Source organism: Anopheles maculipalpis, chromosome 3RL (genome assembly GCF_943734695.1).
Source record: "Anopheles maculipalpis chromosome 3RL, idAnoMacuDA_375_x, whole genome shotgun sequence".
NCBI classification, from domain to species: domain Eukaryota; kingdom Metazoa; phylum Arthropoda; class Insecta; order Diptera; family Culicidae; genus Anopheles; species Anopheles maculipalpis.
In genome coordinates this window covers 2054856-2074803 of record NC_064872.1, presented here as the reverse complement: position 1 = coordinate 2074803, position 19948 = coordinate 2054856, and the positions used below count along the sequence as shown (strand labels likewise).

The 19948-nt window shown below is 43.6% G+C and overlaps 3 protein-coding genes across 5 annotated transcripts in view; 2 read left to right on the top strand and 1 right to left on the bottom strand.

Moving 5' to 3' along the window:
• Positions 1–984: 984 nt before the first annotated feature.
• On the bottom strand, positions 985–8161 carry LOC126565558 (myosin-2 essential light chain). 2 transcript variants are annotated; one of them, XM_050222748.1, is made up of 4 exons: positions 8005–8161; positions 7871–7898; positions 1148–1476; positions 985–1069 (listed from the first exon to the last, which is right to left on the bottom strand). In XM_050222748.1, the coding sequence occupies exons 1-4, from the start codon at positions 8005–8007 to the stop codon at positions 986–988; spliced, it is 444 nt and encodes a 147-aa protein (XP_050078705.1). In that variant the 5' UTR covers positions 8008–8161; the 3' UTR covers position 985. The 2 variants fall into 2 exon arrangements, with proteins under 2 accessions (XP_050078705.1, XP_050078704.1); XM_050222747.1 differs by lacking the exons at positions 7871–7898; positions 8005–8161 and adding an exon at positions 2506–2591.
• The window catches only part of LOC126563791 (kinesin-like protein KIF21B), a 106745-nt gene continuing 87919 nt past the window's right edge, over positions 1123–19948 (top strand). For both annotated transcript variants that reach the window (XM_050220532.1, XM_050220531.1), the window contains exon 1: positions 1123–1132. The gene's annotated coding sequence lies outside the window, so the exon portion shown is untranslated. The remainder of the gene's footprint in view (positions 1133–19948) is intronic.
• Positions 11603–18033, top strand: LOC126564676 (F-box/LRR-repeat protein 20). Its single transcript, XM_050221762.1, has 10 exons — positions 11603–11720; positions 15804–15911; positions 16022–16105; positions 16194–16466; positions 16547–16649; positions 16952–17037; positions 17112–17303; positions 17383–17484; positions 17563–17775; positions 17849–18033. Exons 1-10 carry the CDS (start codon positions 11628–11630, stop codon positions 17954–17956), a joined length of 1362 nt encoding a protein of 453 aa, XP_050077719.1. The 5' UTR covers positions 11603–11627; the 3' UTR covers positions 17957–18033.

The following is a 19948-nucleotide window of genomic DNA, read 5'->3' as shown; positions in this document are numbered from 1 at the left end:
AAAATAAAGAGATTGATAGATAGATAAAGAAAAAGAGAGAGAGAGAGAGAGAGAGAGAGAGAGAGAGAGAGAAAGATAGGGACAGAGCAAAATAAAATCCGTTTACGCCGTTGTTTTCAGTTATAAAAATTGTTTCCACCTGCTCGCGGTATTCATCGGTGGAATCTAGTTCCGTAAGCCCGTTAAGAGACCGTTAAGACTTAACATTATTTATATGTGTTTTACTGGCTTTACTTGAAACTTACCCGTTTGCAAAAATCAAAACACAAAGCCACAGATGATAATAAATGACAGAAAATGTAAAAAAAACAGAAACAATGAAAAAAAAGATCCTTTAAAGGACTCCTTAAACTGGAGCATATTTATTGATTAAAGAGAAGTACCTAGTGCATGATCAAACACACAAACAGTTCTTAAATTCGAACACACACAAAAAACGGTTAAACTTATTCATCGGCGAACGAAAGGAAAGATGGGCCTTAATACTTTGCGGCAATACCACCGTACCCGGTCTAATCCTGCACTAGATTCTTCCCTTACTGTCATCCTTCACTATATACTAGAGCTTTCTTCTTTTAGTAGCAATCCCATCCATTCGCCGGGGCAAATTTCGAAACAAAACGAGTTCCATGTGGGTGGTTGTTATGGTTACCGTTAGTGGAAAAACAAAAACTATTGTTCGTTTTCTCAAAATGTCTCGTCCACGCTGCAACCAGAATACAGGCCCCCATTTTTAGTAGTTAAAGAAGCAACCAAATGCATGTGTTCTGTGCTCTAAACGCAAACGATTCGTCATGGACAGCAGACACAACACCATCGGAACGAACGATTGCAGGAATGGAAACATAAGTAGCTTAAGTAAACGATACTCTCCTTCCGTAAGTCTATCTCTGATTAGTATTAGGGTGCATGTTTCTGTGTGTGGGCTTTTTGGTGTGTTTCCAGCTAGAGCTGGATCACCACCCACTACCACTACCAACCGATCCTAACCGCTCATCACCATCCGGACGAACTCTTCGTAGTTGACATTTCCTTGCGAATCCTCCTGGTTTTGGAGCAGCTGTTCTACCTGCAAAACATGACGAAAAAGACAAATCTCGTTACCCTACACAGTTCTCTTTAATCGTCAGCAGTTTCCATTTGTTACCTCATCATCACCCAACTTCTCGCCGAGCGTCGTCAGCAGATGGCGCAGCTCAGCAGACGAAATGAAACCACTCGCGTCCTTGTCAAAGTGACGCAAACCCTCAATAAAGTCATCGGCCGTTTCGGCCGTACGCTGCTTCGAGATGGCCTGATAGATGGGCAGGAACACTTCGAACGATACGCGCTCGTCCGGTTTCAGCTGCATCGTGAACTTCTTTACATCCGACTCGGTCGGGTTTTGGCCGAGCGCTCGCAAACATTCGCCGATCTGCTGTTGCTGGATCTTGCCATCGCCACGGTTATCGAACAGGTTGAACGCCTCCTGGAATTCTGTAGCAGGGCGGTGGATATACAACGAGAAATAAATATTACTATCAATATGCATTTATGCATCGCGTAACACCCAGTTGATTAAACAATTCGAACATTCGATGTACCCTTACATGGCAGTTGCCTCATTTACTCTCTCTTTCTCTCTGTTTCTCTCTCTCTCTCTCTCTCTCTCTCTGTTTCTCTCTCTCTCTCTCTGTATTCCCACACCCACAAAGCTTCATTATCAATGCGCGGAACAGTTTAATTAACAGACAATTTCCCCTTTTCCGGTGGCCTAACGAATAGATACTTGCAATAGCGCAATACCACTTAAACTACCTCCTCCGGATGTACGGGGAGAGGAAGCAAACTTTTGTGAGAAATTAGAAAGGTTTGAACCTTTCAGTGCTGAATGTTTCTTATTGTAACAACAAATTCACGTTTAGCAGCGCACTTTACCATTAATTTCTATAATGAATTCCTATATTTTTATTGAGTGTATCTAAGAAAAGGGTCTTAATCCATAATTTTCCATAATAGTACCTCTCAGATGTAAGCCATCAATCTAATATAAAGCGTATTGCATACGGTGGCTCTATATTCTAGCAATCTATCCTAAAAATTCATCGTCTTTTGTATTAAAGACATTTTTTTCTACCCCAATTGATACCTTTGATTGGGAGCAACTAAGAAGCAAAACAATCGAAGAGCAGCTCTATTCCTAGGCGAAAATTTAGAGACCATAAGGAACTGATCATTGGTCGATAAACCTTTCGAGTCCTACAAGATCTTCTCCGTTCTGGAGTATAGCAAATACTTTGAATTCGTGTCAGGTTCCGACCGATCTATAGTTTGTAAACTTGAGTGATTCTTAAGCCTAAGGATTGACAGCGGAATCTCCAAACGCTCCTCAGTACCATCAAGACATTATCCTGTGGCCAAAACCAAGTGATCCTTTATGTTGCTTTAGGCCCCTTTTACATGTACTCCAGATCACCTCATCCGCATGAACTCTACTCAAACAATGCAATGATGCGCAAATCCTACCTTCCACGGATGTGAAGTTGTTTTTCTTCGGTGGATCGTACATGTACATGGTTGGGAAAATCTGTACTTTATCGGTGTTTGCTTGAAGGAAAAATTCACGCTATTTGTACACACGTAGAAGCGCTCTGTCACAAAGTAAAAGTACCACAACACAGCAAAAAACTTTTCCTTTTTGGACACCGCGAACCCAGTAGCAGAAAACTGAAGTGGAACTCTTTGCTCCTCCAGGAGGTTGCACACAACACACAACACAATTTCACGGTCACGCTGCTTTTGTTCGACTAGCGGACTAGTTGCGGTTACGTTTGCAAGGTGTCACACGCGTTGCTATTGTTTGCTTTATGCACTTTCATCAAACAACACACCACGGTGCCAAAACGGCAAACCTTTTCACAACGATCAAGTAAAGTGCGTTGCGTATACTTTTGGCTTTTCCTTCAAGCGATCTTCACACCTTTGACGCACTTTTATCACCCCCTTTTTCTGTCTCCCACCCTCAGTTGTCACTAGATCAAAAACTGGATGAAACTTTGACAACACGGCACACTGTGCTACTATGAACGATCGTCGTCGACGATCAGCTGGATTAAATTTCAAGATGTGAACCGTGTGGACGACGACGCGTGTGTCGACGATCGGATAGTATGTTGACAACTGGCGGTGGCGGCAACGATCCAAAAGATACCAGGCCCACCGAGTCTGCTGAATGCCGTGCAACTTTACTACACTCCCCCCTCTGCTGCTTTTACTACTACGGCAGCAGCAACAGCAGCCAAGCATTCCGTCCATAACCATATCGGGTATAAACTTTGGTGCAAGGAGAGAAGGGATGCTGCTGCTACACAGCCCCATTCACCCTGATTCGATGATTCGTGCCCGTGCGATCGGAACGTGAACTTCACTACTATCACTGTGAAGTGAAGGAAGTGAAGCGTGAGGCACGTGGAGTTCGAAAGGGTGCCTTCTTGCTATTCACAGAGACACGAACCTGAATAGCAATGGTGGTGGTGGTGATGTGGGCAAAACACAGCGGCTACGGCTGCACTGGGGGATGGTGGTGTGTTGCAAATGTGCTGCAACTGGATACACTCCTCCCTTTCCATCCAAAGGCAAAAAGAAGGCCACGCGTTCGGATGAATTGCTGCGAAAAAAAAGCAACAGCACCCAGCATCCAAAGCCTTGAGTGGTACGACATCTACGACAGCTCAGGCCGTAGATCGACAATCGACGACCGATAAGATAAGACGAGTAAGTGTGTCATCTTATAGTCTATTATCTCGTGAATTGTATGCGAAGGGATGATAGCGTATTAAACCGATTCTTCCTGATAGAACTCTCCCTAGGAAAAGAAATAATTAAGAACAGACATCAAGACTAGTGAGTGTTCTTGTAACATCATCTAGCGATAAAAATCTTTCTTCGCGGATTGAATTGTATATTTTACCGACCATCTCTAGTCACTTCCGAATATCGAGCTGTCAATTAACACCACATTAAACATATCATTATTGTTAAGCTATAATTTCTATCTTTTCTTGTGCCTTTGTGCCAATATGCAAGTGGAAGAGGCCAAAAACCAAGATGATAGTACTCTCCAAGGGAAAAGGTTCGGCGACTCAAAATTAAGCTGTATAAAATTGGCAAAAGATTCGCTTAAAATCGGCAAACACGTCGAAGAAGTAAAAAGCCTGCCTGGCACACAAGCTCCTTTCCCTTTAGCTCTACCAACCTATCTGGAGGACCGGACCTTCGGAAATAAGTCACCAAATTGTTTTGTCTATAAAAGGTGTTCGCACACACACACACACACACACACACACACACACACACACACACACACACACACACACACACACACACACACACACACACACACACACACACACACACACACACACACACACACACACACACACACACACACACACACACACACACACACACACACACACACACACACACACACACACACACACACACACACACACACACACACACACACACACACACACACACACACACACACACACGCATGGGGTCACACAATTCTACATTTACAAAGCCCAAAATGAGGGAAGAAACCAGTCGGTTTTTACCAAATACAACTTCGCGACTTTACGCGACCGATACGCGTACGTGTGTGTGTTTTTGCTAGTAAAAAACTGCACACATGTGGACAAGAGGGAGGGAAGTGGATGTGATGATGGAAGGGCGAGTCCTCGGAGGGCTGACCAAACGAAGGCAACAGACACGCATCCACACAGCCGCAACAGCCACAACACCATTTATGGAAGAAAATTGAATAATCTTTTATGTTGTTCGGCTGAGATCTCCCCTCCCGGCGTCCATTCCGTTACCCAACCTTCCCCCCCCCCCCCCCCCCCCGCGAACACGCACGATCACTGCGTTGATCTTTTAATGTGTCAGAGAAGCACTGATTCACATACGACAGAAAACAAAACAACAACCAAAAAAAACCTACCCTGAGTCTTTTCGATTTCTCTCAAATGGTTAGTGTCCGATTAAAAAATGTGCTGTGGGGGGATCTATGAAACTGGGTGTTGAGTACTTTCTTAAATACATACTTCAAAAATAAGAAAAGGAATTGTTCAAAAAAGCAAATGGTTCTAAAATATAATATATCCGTATGAGATCGTTTCTTATCAAACTGCATCCATATTGAACTTGATTTGAATATATACTGCATCTATATTGAACCTGGCTTGGCATTAAACAAGCCATTCCATCTGTTGGTAGAATCGAAATTCTGCAAAAAAAATGATGAAATTCTTCCTTTGAAATGATGCTTGCTATCGAGTGTCATCCTTTCTGTGCCCATGCGGACAAGTCAAAAAGGGTTTTACGGGATAGGTCAACCAAACAAAAGGATTGCAAAAAAATCTGTCATTTTCTTCAGTTCTGTGGACAGAGTTTATTTCCCAAATTCCACGCATTCTTGCATTCAGATGGATATTCAATCCTGCATAGGGAGGATCACTCTGGAAAATATTTTATATAGACCCAAACAATGGCATATATAATCCATTGGCGAGCTCTATGTTCTAAAGTACACATTCCATCCGAATTCTTGATCCCCTCCTGTCGATATGACCCATATGCATTAGCTTGATTTGCTTACGGTATAATCTACCTAGCAAGATTTATGAATAACCAGTCATAATTAACCATTTTTTACTCCCATATACAGATACATCCACTACGCCGACAAATTGCCTAATCCACAAAGTTTAGCTTGAAGAAACGCATCTCAACACGTGTTGGGTTTACCTCGTCCATGATAAATCGCTATATAATTGTTCACCTTCCGGGCGATAGGACCAAAAATATCGTGATCAATCGGAATAAAATTATCGACGATCGAAGGGAACGGATAGACAAGAATCACACAAGCAGCAGCAAGGAAAAGCGACAAATAGCAATACCCACCCGGATGGCTATCTTCCCATCATGTTGATCATGCGTAATCCTCGCCCAAAAAGACAATAATAAAATATTTTCGCTCTTATTGTAACTTAATTCATGGGACAACATGTTACCATCATCATCATCGTCATCACCTCCCTCCATTCATTAGCACGGGACAAGTTTCAGTGAAGCCTATGGGGCACAGAGGTGCAAGAAAGAACAACTTAACTTAGGTTTCTTTTTTGCGAGGTCATACTCCACCACGGCAACTTGTTTTCCTTTTAAGGAACGCGTCGCAAATGCGAGTTGACCTCGTTTCTTCTCGTTGCAAATGCAGAAAGCAACAAAAACGATCGAGCCTACGGAACAGAACACCGACCGACCGGGTACTATTATAACCAGCAATTGTACGCGGTAGTATGTGTGAGAACTGTAGCTCGCTTTTGTGTGACCAAACCGCGCCTTAATATCGCGATCGTTGGGTAAACATAAGCTTTAAAAAAACCCGGAGATAGCTTGCCGAACCGATTTTTTTTTTTTGTGGGAAAATGACTGACAAACATTGTCCAGTAATGACAATCAACTGACCAGTTTATGACTTACAAACAATACGAAACTCTTCTAGTTAGAATTTTTCATCCAATGAAGCAGTTTGCATGGTCGTTTGTATACATATGGGCTTGCCTGTAGCCATGTGGCTGCTAGTGGCGTTATCTATTCGACCAAACAAAACCTGTTGTTGATTCACCGAATCCAAGGTGTCCTGATAACGATGCACATTTGTAGAAAGCTCGCGAAAAAAGGCAAATTTTTGAATATTTCTCAAACGATTTTATGATTCATACATCCAGTACTGATGTTTTCCATAATGAAATTGATATCTTCATGATTACTGATCGTCGAAAGCTCTGCCATTCTGCTTCTGATCCGTAAATTCAATCAATCAAGCGGAACTTGGTCACGCTCAAACGATAAAACCAGCCATCTATTTAACTCGAATTACTACATCATTTTAGATTAATTAATTTGTATGAAAAAGGTCAAATTTTGAGCAAATAATTGCCACCATGACACTATAACCAACTTATTATCAGTATGTACAAAAGTGATACATCTGATGCATCAGACTGATAAGCTATCAGCCATTGCAGGTAAACTAATCGAACCGTGTGGTTGCGTACCGTAAACTTCAACTGTTGCTTTCGTTTTCTTTTTCGTTGCTGCTGGCTGTTTAGAAATTAAATTTACTTTTTTTTTGTTGACCCTTTGAAGAATATGCTCACCGGATGGCATAATGAACCTAAAATTAGTTCAAACAATTCAACAGAAGTAGAAGAGGTGGTTGTTATGATTTGATGGTGATAACATAGCTATAAACAGCAATACGGCCTGGTCGTCCTTTATGAATAAAAAAAACATAAATAGATCATAATTTCACAGCGTGAGTCACCTAACGTGGCCCTAGCTGTGTTACTGGTACGTTTTGGCTACACATCTGTCCGGAAGTGGGAATGCTTTTCGCACATCTCGGACCCATAAAACTGTCTTCATTTGCCGAACCGAAGACGTTAAAAACTAACACACGACGGTACTTATCACATTCGCTACGGATGCACAACCATTCACGGCGTTTGAAAAATTCGTGATTTGTCATCGGTTAGCGACTTAGCTCCCCTCTTGATTTCCTTTCTTGCAGCCAAACCGTTCCGATCCCATTGCTATCTTCCGTGAACGAGAAGAAAGACTCGCCTACATGACAAGTCGGAGGGTCCCCGATCATCATGACGTCACTCTTGTGGAATTCCAGTAACGAACAGGAACTAGATGGAAAGTGGAGCTTTGCAAGCATTTGCTACCTCACCGTGCAATCGATTTACCTCTATCTTACTTCCCAACTACGATACAACGCCTTTAACTACAGAGCATTTCATTAACTTACCAGCCAATTGATCTTCGGTCAGATTAGTCTGTGTGCGGAAACAAGCGTTAACAAAGGAAGGAAAGCAAAACATCAGTATGGTCAACGACTCATTTGCACGATTTGCTGGACAACGATCGCCAAAAGGCACTTACCATTTTGATGCTTGAGGTGTGTAGTAACTATCGAACTGAAATGCGAAGGAATGCAAAGCACAACCAATCTAGAATTTTAATAAATTCCAGCAACACTCGCGGAATGAATATCGAATGCGAAGAAGTACTGGACACAGTCTGACAGCTCATCCTCCGCTGCTCCAACGAGGGTAACGCTTGATAACGCCTGCTAACGCTTCTGTTGACATTCCTCGCGCGTAAGGTGTATATGGAGCTTTTGAAAATGAAAAAAAGAATAGCCATTTTCTTCCTTTTTCGCTTTTTTACTGCTTAACATGTTAACAAAATGATGACATAAAATATTTGATGCGAAATATCATTCCAGCAGCTAATATTTACCCATGAATCTTTTTCTTCCGCACTCTTCCCAATGTTTGTTTTCTACATGCACCTTGACATGTTTTGAGTTGACTGCAGCCCCGCCGTACCTGTCAGTTGCAAATGTTTCGAAGAAAAAAAAACGAATTTTCCAATTTGTGGAATTGTCACCACCGACAACAAGGAGAGAAAATTTTGTTTGGCGAAAAAAGGGCAACCCTGATACCCGTTTGCCGTAATTGTGGACCGTGAGTGAGTGTGGAAACGCATCCTGCAAGTGCAGTGCACGAAGCCGTATACGGTACCTGCATGCATTCTTGCTTGTTCGCAAATTAGTTTCCTCTCGGATTCGACTGCTGAAATCGTACATTTCCTTCGCCCAACCATTGCGTAGCATTTCAAGAAGCAAAATCTTGATCCCTCGAGTGTGCTGGCAGCAATACTGTTGGGGCACACAGATGTGAAGGGATTTGTGGGAGTGCGTCTTGCTGTGGAATGTACGGGTATGGTCAGTGAGTGATCTAGTCTCGGTGATGTGTGGTTACATAAAATGTCGTGATATTGTGCGATCGGGGTAAAAACAAGAGCCAAAATGGGAAATTACCTTCAAAATGCCTAAATCTGGGGAACCAACCCTTGTGCGTGTGTGCGTGTGTGTTTGTTTTGTAAAGAAAGAACTCCCCAGCTCTCTGGGGGTGTTTGAGCGAGAGCGAGAGAGAGCAGGTTAAAAGAAGAACATCTAAAACATGCAGTGCACAAAGTTTTATCCAATTAGTGTAACTTTGTGGAAATGAGTGTGTATATAGCTTTAGGCAGGAGGTGAAAATCAATAACCATACACCCACCACCCTCTATTGATGGCCAGCGGGGTAGTGCGGGTTTTTTTTGTACGTTCTGAAAAACACAAATCCCCATCAATCATCACTACGCTGCTGCATACGGCGCAGGGCATCGTCGTCGCTGTTGTCAAAAGGTTAAAGTAAATAAAAGAGCTCTGTTGTGTGTACGTCAAGGCACAGGGCCAAGGGGTAGGTTTGCGTGTTGACGGAAGCGGGCGGCACCGATCCTCCGACCAATACGAAACGGTTTTCCGGGTGTCAAACACACTAGCCCGAAACAGCTGATTGATAATAATAATAATAATATGGCAGCATCAGAGAAGGTTGCTGATTTTAGTGTTGCTGTTGCATCCGGAGTCTGCTACCGAAAGCAGGAAGGTGGTTGCTATGATTTTAATGAACAGAATTCCTAGCACAGCAATTGTGTACTCTAAAGCACAATATAAAATTCTCAAAGGGAACAAAATTTAAAAAAAATAGTCCGAGTAATTAGTACAGAGAAATCCATGAACCAAGAAATTGGGGATATCGCCCATTAGTACGAGCAATATCGACTCAATTTCAAAGCAGTCAAGAATTGCATTCGTAAAAGTGGGATTCGTTTATTTATTCTATGGAATAGTTTATTTCACTCGTTCGATGATCAGTATTCTTTTAGAAATACTAGTATTTACAAAGAGTTAGATAAAAAATATTCCTCCTTTTGGCTTAACGACTTCTGAGGTCATGCTGGGCATCTAATGGCTTACGAGACTTATAGCATGTAGTTGATTTTCGGTCTTGTCTTGTGAAGATTGGCATTGCTATGCTCTCGGCTAACGGACCACCATCAGATCAAAAACATCAGCTTGAAATAGTGAATTTTTACTCCAGGAAAACCTCCCTAGAATCCAAAGTAATCGAAGCTCTTCTAATCCCGAACAGCTTCGATTACCGAAAAAAGCGTGTGAGCGAAGATGTCTCGCCGACAACAACAAGTTTCAATAGAACGCACACAACATCGTATTAAATGACAGAACAACAACAACGCAACAACAACAGCAAAACAACAATTCCACAACAGGGCAATCTTACAGTAGCATAAGGAATGAGACAGCAAAAGAAATCGTCGCCATATTGAATGAAGAATTCCAATGGTCAGCTACGCTCGAAAAAGGGGTTGATTAAAGGGGGTTGGTGGTGGTAGCATACTGATGAATGTGTATATGTGTGTGTGTGTGGAATAGATAGTGTGTTTCTTTCCACTGTGTGTGCGTATATTTCTTCTTATTTTGTTGCTAATCGCGAAACATCGCCAATGAACACGGACCGGCCTACTGCTCTGGTCTGATCTGGTCTATCTCTTGTGGATCAGAACACATACGCATCACACAGTGGCAGTGCTTGTTGCATCGGTGTGGTGCATCTATTTCGGCCAGTCTAGTGGCAGTCATCCTGGGCAGCTCAACCTTGGGGCTTTCCCCATTCGTCCGTGTGTTTGGGAATGTGTGCCGTGCCTTGTCTGCCAGTGTTCCTGCGGATATTAGAAAGGAAAAGCGAATGTTTTGGTTCCGTCTGGTGTTAATGCAATGTGTTGTTTTATTATTTTCTAGCGAATATTGAATTCGCAGCAGGACTGCTCGGTCAAGTTCTAAAGGTGTCCCCAAAAGTATTTGCTAGTGAAGAAGTGTGCCTATCTAGTGTTCATCGCCATCGCCAGCAAGAAGGAAGGGATACAAGAGTGAAGGTGTATGTGTGTGTACTTGTAGCGCTCGTGCATCATCCGTTCGAACCCGCGCGCCAGACAAACAAAGGAAAGTGCTCCCGAAGTGTCGATACCATAGAGGCATTCCTTCCGGCCAACCCTCCCAAAAGCCACTGCCCAACTTGACGCCTCCCCGGGGCGCATTGGAATCGCTCGTGTGCGTTCTCAATTATACTGGAACACCCTCCCGCTTTATTCACCACCCATCCCAACCCCAAGTAGGGCGTTAGAGCGCGCGGTGTACGTTCGTTCGCCTTTGCAACAGTGGGTTTGAATCTCCATCATCGCACACATATGCTCTCCTAGTGGAGTCTCCCTTATTTCCGTGTCGGTCGGTTCACCGTTTCCCTTGAACCCTACTGGCCTGATCGCGAGTAGTCGTCGGTTGTTCGTGTGTTGGTTGGTTGGATGGTTGGTGTTGCCTCTCGCTGTGTGGTGACGTTGGTTGCGCCTCTTTGTTGCGACCGAGGGCAAGTCGTTTCTAGTGCGTAGTTCCTTCGCTCGTCGGTGGTCTGTGTCCTACTGTAAAGGGAAACCTGCAGAATATTAGTGTTTAGATTGCGTGTCTGTCATCGGGGGAAAGGAGAAAGGCATCGTTGCTGTGGTGAAAGGGGCGGCGCACAAGGCTAACTAAGCAACAAACAACGACATTCCAGCCTGCAGCGGAACTGCGGAAGTTGAGATTCCACCAAACACGGACGATGACGGCGCGGAACGGGGAAAGGGAGAAAGGCTCCGGTAAGGAGCCGAACGACAAGCTGAACCACAGTCAGCTGGTTCGCAACCGATTCGAGGTAAGTGTTCAGAGCACTGGAGATGACTTTGAGACTTGATGATGATGATGATGATGTTATTTTGTAGGAGGTGCTAATGCGAAAACACTTTGCTCCAATTCTAAGAAGAACCCGAGACGTACACGCGCTTTTCACGTGCAGAAACAAACACCCACACACACTTCCGGTTGGTGTCTTTGGGTGCTATTGAAAAAAAAAATGTGTATCCGTGTCCGCTGACTTCTCGCGCAGTGCTGGTCCATTACGTTCCATTACATGGGATTAGAAAGAGAAAACGAATTAATAAGAGCAATTCAACTTCGTGGATACTTCATTTTGAGCATGAGGAACCAATTGTCTCAGATTCTTCATCCGTAATTTGTTTGAAGTCTGTATCATGCAGAGGTTTAAAGAAAATGAAAATCTAACGATGGAAATCTGCCTTTATTATGGCTTTGAATCACCTTCGTGGTTTAACGACCTTCTAGGCCATCTACTGGTTTACTGGACTACGTGATAATACCACGTAGTTGGATAATCAGTCCTCTCTACGGAATACTCTGCCGTGTGAAGACTTCACGCCAAACATTACAGGATCGTGAAATAGTCTTTCTACGAGTTCTCAGTGATCCATTGATAAAGAAACTTAGGGTCGAAACAATATTAATTCTTATCTGGACAAAGCTATCGAATTTGCGTTTTGCTTTCTAGAAGCATTTTTTAGGCTTTAATTGCATTCATATACATTTGAAACTGCAACGATTTTCATGACTCAGCACTGATACCATGCAAAAGAAATTTCACATATTTCGTATAGTAAAAATCAGCTGAAAATGTAGGTCATTCCTTTTTGTCCAATTCTCTTTTTTGGTACACAAAAATGCGTAAACATGATAAACCTTACCTCCCTTGTAAACCTGTTTTTGTTATGAAAAGTTGTCTCATAGAAAGAGAAAGTAAGATAAGCGCATATACCCCATCTAGCACTGAATGTTGCCGAAAAGAGGATGGAAGAATTAATATTTCACTCCCCCCTCCCTCTAGACACTGCATCCCATAATACGCTGGAAGATGTTCACCATCCGTCACTGCAACTGCAACACTGGAGCTCATTTTGGTGTCTGGAGCAAAAGAAATGTAGGACGATGGTGGTTAGTGCGCAGTTTCGTAAAGTAAACAAATCTTGCCCCCGACGATGGATGCACTCGTCGGTGTGCTGCAGATAACGCACGATGCCAGTGACTCCCTGGCGTTTGCCATGCTGTTTGGGGAAGATGTAAGGTTGGAAAGGCAGATGAATTCAGGTCAGGTCGGATTCCAGTTAAACCCAACGATAGATGTAGACAGCGGTTTACGGCAATTTTTATAGCAAGAAAATCCTTGTTACTTACTTTAACAAAGTTCTAAAAAGTGCAAAGAAAAAGTCATATTTACTTGCTGCAAAAAAGCATGTTGTTTCTTTCCTTCAGTATTGTTTGCTCTTCTGAGACGTGAAACATGCGCCTTACAAAGTGAGTGTTTGCTTTCTTCACCTTCAGTTCTTTCAGCTTTCTTCAGCTATCCGTTGTCACTTGCGATGAACAATGGTTCCTTCCAGACGCTTATATCCTTCTCAAAAGATCTTAATTGCCCAGTGTCGCACTAATCGCATTATTATGGTTGTTCAAATGGTGGTAATAAATAGTATTGTACTGCCGTTATTTGTGCTCTGATTGCTACGTTGCGCTATTTTAAAGCATCAAGCTCAAAAAAACCCACGCTTTTATCCCTAATGACTGTTGCATTTCCGAACGCGCCCTATAGGAAGTAGATTCGTCCGCAATAGTGTCGGGCGTTGTCATTGCAATCTAAATGACGCTCTATGGATCGTCCAATCGAGACGAACCAGAAAAAGCAGAGAAAAAAATCCCCACTCGTCTGGAACTGTCTGTCGTCTGGAACTCCCATTGAAAGGTTCCCTTTCTCGCCTCACCCTTTTCAATGCGTTGCACGATACGCGACGCACTGTTCCGATGTTTTTGTTTGCAAAGAGTTGTCTGGGCTGGCTCATGCATTTGAAGGATGATGGTAATAGGTCCAGATAGCGTACTGCTGCTGCACCACCGACGTGTACGTCTACATCGAAGGTATCCTCTACCCGCGAGTTGTCCTAAATCCAGCTTCGTTTCGTCTTCGGCGGGACTCGTGTCCTTTTCGTCAGATCAACATATGACGTGGCAACTCGCTCGCCAACCAAGTTTAGTTGGAGGAGGAAAACGGATTCCCCCGGTCCTTTTACAATGCACCTTCGGGGTGCACCAGATCGGATGTTCGTCGGTTCGGTTCTTTGTGTATAAAACGTACACCACTTCGCCAGCTTGCTTATCGTCCTGCGTGGTCCTACCCTTCCCCCAAAACCGGATCTTCAGACCCCTCTCCGTTTCCATTTTACGAAGCAGCTCATTCAGAAAACGTACGAATCGCCTTTTTGCAGTATTCCTGCCAGCATACCAGCAACTTCTTCTCGGTGTGTGGTAAAAGGACGCTCCTGTATTAGGTTTCTCTGGGCCGTCTGCGTAGGGCTGACTGGCTGCTGCTGCTACTGCTCTCATTTCTTCTTAGTCGCTCTTAGTCTAGGTTTTGGGTTCTATCGAACCTTTTTCCACCGTTTGCATTATTAAAGTAGTTTGTGTTGTCTCGACAGCTCAGAGCACACACATCCATCCGCTTGGACTAAACAGGAACGAAAAATCTTCGACCGCGTCTACTTTTGTGTGCTTCCTCGTCAGACAAAGAAGATCGCCTCTAGAGCAGAAAATCCTTGTAGAGCAGTTTTACGGATTAGTTTACCCGTGCTTTGTTAGTGGCGTTGGCGTGCGGTGTATTTTCCAAACGATCGTGAACGAGTGTTTTAGAAAATTAAAGTTACTTACACTCAGGGAATAATTGGATAATCCACCAAAAACGAATTCACTTCAGGGAGAAGGCGCAAGTAAAGGAAGTCTGTGCTGTGCCTTCGCTTTGTACCGCTGCCAGGGAAACTGTGTACTATCCATCGAACGTCGTGATCTTTATAAAAAAATCTAGTATCCGTCGAAGAAATAGTGATCCGCAAACAAGATGCATCGATATCAGCCAAGCCATTATCCACATCACCATCACTACCATCATCACCATCATCACCATGGAAACGGGACTCGTGGGACGCAGCAGCAGCTGCAGTACTACCAGCAACAGCCACAGTATCACCAGTACCAGGAACAGTACCAAAACCAGCGTAGTTACGAAGTCTACAGTCGACGTGTGCCGCAGCAGGTGTGCAACGCAGGAAAAGCTTCAATTTTTCCTTACATTCTCTTCCGAATTTCCGAACGAAGTTCGAACTCTATTTATTATTAATATTAAGTTAAACCATGCTGTACATTCGTAGCAGGAGACGGTTGCTGTCATTTGTAAGTTCTCTCTTTGTCATCGACAGTCCTCCACGGCGACTAACCTCAATATCCGTCGGGTCGTGAATGTTACCCAGCGGGACTGACCTGGGGCAACACTTTGCCACACGCTACATCCAAAATTTTAACACCCGTCTTCTTGTTCTTCGGCGGGTGTGGGAGAGGGGGGAGGGGGGGGGGCACATGCTCTCAATTCCCAGTTTGGTTGGTTAGTTCGTGACCGTGCGCGATAGTCGGTTTGGTCCTCTGTTCCCATGCCCGTTGCAGCCATATAAACCTTGACCTCCGGTAACGTTCCATTACTTGACCCGATTTAAGAGGTGGCCTCTAAAGGTTAGGGAATGGAAATTGTACTTTTCGTTGAGGGAAAACGGTTCACTGCGCTGCCGTAGCCTGGAGCTGGTAGCGTGGTTTGCATATTTACATTCCTGTGTAAAAAGGCCAACCGATTACTAGCTGCGTCTACGAGAAGGGGTTTAAATTTGTAAACGTTGCCACGGAATGCGATTAACATGCGGGAATGGTTTAGAAATGGGGTAGAAAAAATGGAATCATATTAACGGCTCGATTTGATGTGGCGTTCCAAAATCTGTACCTTTAATATATTAGGACGTTTGTTGCTATAATAATTACAGTAATTCCTTCTATTGTTATGGTTTTCTTATCCCTACAGAAATCATGCATAATCCCGGATGATGAAATCTCACGAAAACTACCAAAGGAAATTTTACTTCGCATTTTATCATACCTTGACGTTACTTCACTATGCCGCTGTGGACAGGTGAGTACATCTTTTTACAGAGTTTAGCACCAAGTCACCTCCTGAAGGGATTGTAGTGCCATTAAAGAAGAAATACGGCCTTTTTTGTACAATAAAACCTTCTTTTTCAGGTTTCCCGGTATTGGAACATGCTTGCACTGGACGGTTCTAATTGGCAGAAGATCGATCTTTTCGATTTTCAACGTGATATTGAGGTAGTATATTGAGGAGTACCTTACCTCAAGTAGCAAGTCCCTATCAGTGTTTACTTTTAATACGTTCCTCTTTGTTGAATTCACACAGGGTCCTGTGATCGAAAACATTTCCCAGCGGTGTGGCGGCTTTCTCAAGTATCTACGGCTGCGCGGATGCCAATCGGTCGGCAGCCACTCGATTCGTACCCTCGCCAACTACTGCCATAACATCGAACATCTCGATCTGTCCGAGTGCAAAAAGATCAGCGACGTTGCCATACAGCAGCTCAGCAAGAACTGCGCCAAGCTGACCGCCATCAATCTGGAATCGTGCTCACAGATATCCGACAGCAGCCTTAAGGCACTCTCCGACGGGTGTCCGGTAGGTAGTGGTAGTAGCAGTAGTACCCGTAAAACGAAAATGTGACGCGTGTGTGCTCTTTCGTATTGTTATCGTCGTAGAATTTGACCGAAATCAATGTGTCCTGGTGCAATCTAATCACGGAGAATGGAGTGGAAGCGCTTGCGAGAGGATGCAATAAGATTAAAAAGTTTAGCAGTAAAGGTAAGCCAAGAGGGTTAAGAATTTGGGCCAAATTGGTGTACCAGTACCATAATGTACCATAATTAAGTTAATCTCATGCTTAAACCAAACACATACGAACATGGGAATGCAATGTTATTGCCCTTCTGGCCCTGCTGCGCCGCGCGATTTGTCAACAACTATTGTTTGCACATACAAACACGTACCTTCGCGTACAATGCATGCTTGCATGGTGCAACTGTTTGTGCTTAATGTCGCGTTTCTGTTTATCTTTCTCCTCCCGTTCCGCGGATGCAATTTCTCTATCGTCGTCGGTACTGCAGGATGCAAACAGGTGAACGATAGGGCCGTTATCTCGCTCGCTATCTACTGTCCAGGGATAGAAGTTTTAAATCTACATAGTTGTGATGTGAGTAGTGTTCGGCCGGAAATATTTTCTTAAGTTCGAATTAATTTAAACATATTTTTGTCTTGTCCAAACAGAGCATAACGGATGCCTCGATATCGAAGATTGCGGAAAAGTGCTGCAACCTGAAGCAACTGTGCGTGTCGAAGTGTACCGAGCTTACCGATCAGTCGCTCACTGCCCTAGCGATGAATAATCAGTATCTCAACACGCTCGAGGTGGCCGGTTGCGCACAATTCACCGACAGTGGCTTCATCGCTCTGGCAAAGGTTAGCTAGAACTCGGGTTTTGTTTTATGATTTTACTTTCTCACTCACATTCGGCGTATGTCCTTTTGCTTTATTGTAGAACTGCAAATATCTGGAGCGTATGGATCTGGAAGAATGTAGTCTGATCACGGACGCCACACTGCAAAATTTGGCGTTAGGATGTCCTAGTCTAGAGAAATTGGTAAGGAGGGACCAGAGATGTTTTCAAATTCGCAATTCAATCTGCTAACGTATTCCTGTGTTTTAATATTCACTGAAGACCTTATCGCACTGCGAGCTAATAACGGACGAAGGTATCCGACAGCTGGCCGGTGGTGGTTGTGCGGCCGAAAGCCTCTCCGTCCTAGAGCTAGACAACTGTCCACTGATCACTGACGCTACGCTAGAGCATCTAATATCCTGTCACAATCTACAGCGGATAGAGCTGTACGACTGCCAACTCATCTCGCGGAACGCTATCCGTCGTTTAAGGGTAACGTCATGGCTCTCGATCTCCTCGATTAGAATGTTTAATAATTTTTTTTTCTTCTCGACTACCCTCACAGAATCACCTTCCAAACATAAAGGTGCACGCTTACTTTGCACCGGTCACACCGCCACCAACAATCAACGGTCCGCGCCCGAGGTACTGCCGTTGTTGCGAGATTCTCTGAGATCAGGCGATTGGCTTAGCCAGAAAAGTGCTCTGTAGGAGTAGAGACGACTGATATTTATACTTGTAACCGTAAAAAAAACTCCCTTTAGCATACAAACACATACAAACGATACACACGAACACGCTCATCGACAAGCGCGATCATCTCATCAGGCTCATCAAACAGAATATGGGCACCCCCTTTAATCGGGCAGCTGATTGACTAAGGCTCTAAACGTTGGCTTGCAGGGCCTGGGACTGAACAAAGAAAAAAACTGATACAAACATGGAGCAAAAGGGGGAGCACATGCGAGGTTTTAAGATTGTGCTGCAGCTTGCTTTACCGCCGGGTGGGTAGGAACACATATTACTATTAAGAGGAAGCAAAACTGCTGAGATGACCCAACGATGGTGGGCCGCAAACTAGCTTAATGAATGTTTTCTCGTAATTAGTAGCCTTTGCGGTGTGTGGGTAGCATTACATACGGGGAATAACAGTTGACAGGAAGGGAAATACGTATGAATGCCAAAATACACACTCAGAATACCACACCAAATAGTGTACCACTAACCAGCTTAGAAAGGAATACCAAAAAAACAGACACAAAATGTTGAGGAGTGGTAGCCCTGTCACATGTGTTCAACAGCATCAACAAGCGCCAGTTGAGTTTCAGTAGGTTTGAAAAAGGAACATTATCAAAACCACAAGGAATAAGCTCAGAACGAAAGTTTCACTTGTAAAAAAGTCAAGTCATTCCCGTATCCCCCGCCCTCTCTAGAGTGTTGATGTGTTAGTGCTTTACTTAAAGGAAACCGAAAACAGAAACAAGGAAACTCAAACACACATTTTATGGAATTAGCGAAAGGCATCATCTTATCAAAAAAAAAAAAACAAACAATGATAAAGAGCTAAAGAAGTGTTCTGCGCGCGTGTGTGTGTGTGTGTGTATTCGAAAAAAAAACAAAACAAAATAAGCCATTAATCTTAGGGTAAATCATGTGAGAAAATCACGTACTGCTAATAATGCTCACATTTAGGATGAGGAAGTCACACACTGTCAAAGAGTTTTGGGCACTACACTACGCGGTTGTAGCACATAAGCTTTTGTACTCGGTGTTTGTAGGAAAGAGGAAGGATCGGCATGAAAGGCGTGATAGAGTGAGAGTGAGAGTGAGAGAGAGAGAGAGAGAGAAAGAGAAAGAGATGTTAGTTGAGAGAGCAACAAAAATCATATTTTTCATACTGAATAGAGCAACGGATGTGAGGGGAACACGGTAAAATGAGTGAAGGATACGACGAGGAGCACATATCTTGATGTTGGGAATGCATTTGTTGTGCTGTTTGAAATGATTATAATCTATCCTTCATGCAATTGTAAAATGCAAACGTTGCATCGTTTCCTTTGTAATAATGCTGTAATACATTCAGTCCTACTAATATACCCGGTCAACCGTATCGCTCGCCTAAACCAAAGTCCTAGGAAAGGTATTACGGGTTGGATCGTCCGGTGCCATTTTCGTGATACATGTCGGAACACATCTTCCTACTTAATGTAAAAAGGCTTATGTGAGGGCTAGAACTATAAAGTACTAAAGCTTCTGCATCATAGAAGTTATTCGTGTACGCCAGAATTCCCCCTTCTGAGTCTTCAATTACATTTAGAGCTCAAGGTTTTGGGACGCACAAAATCTACCGTTCTACATCAGCAGCTCGACTCACTCTGCTTAGCAGGGCAGACTGCGATGAAACAATAGCTCTCGATCGAAGCAACTTTCCCGAATAATCGAAAACGTTACCAAGCGTTACGATCGATCAGCTTAAAAAACGCACTTACATTTGCATCTCGGCCAATCATGTCCTTCACTCTTTTACATGTGTGCGCGATCGCGCGTGTGTGTGTAGCGAATGGAAGGGTGAAGCGTGTTTTGTGTACGTGTTTAGTATGCTTGAGCTTTATGGAATGTGATTTAAGTAGGTAAGAGGAAGAGAGGAAGACGACAACTTTCGGGT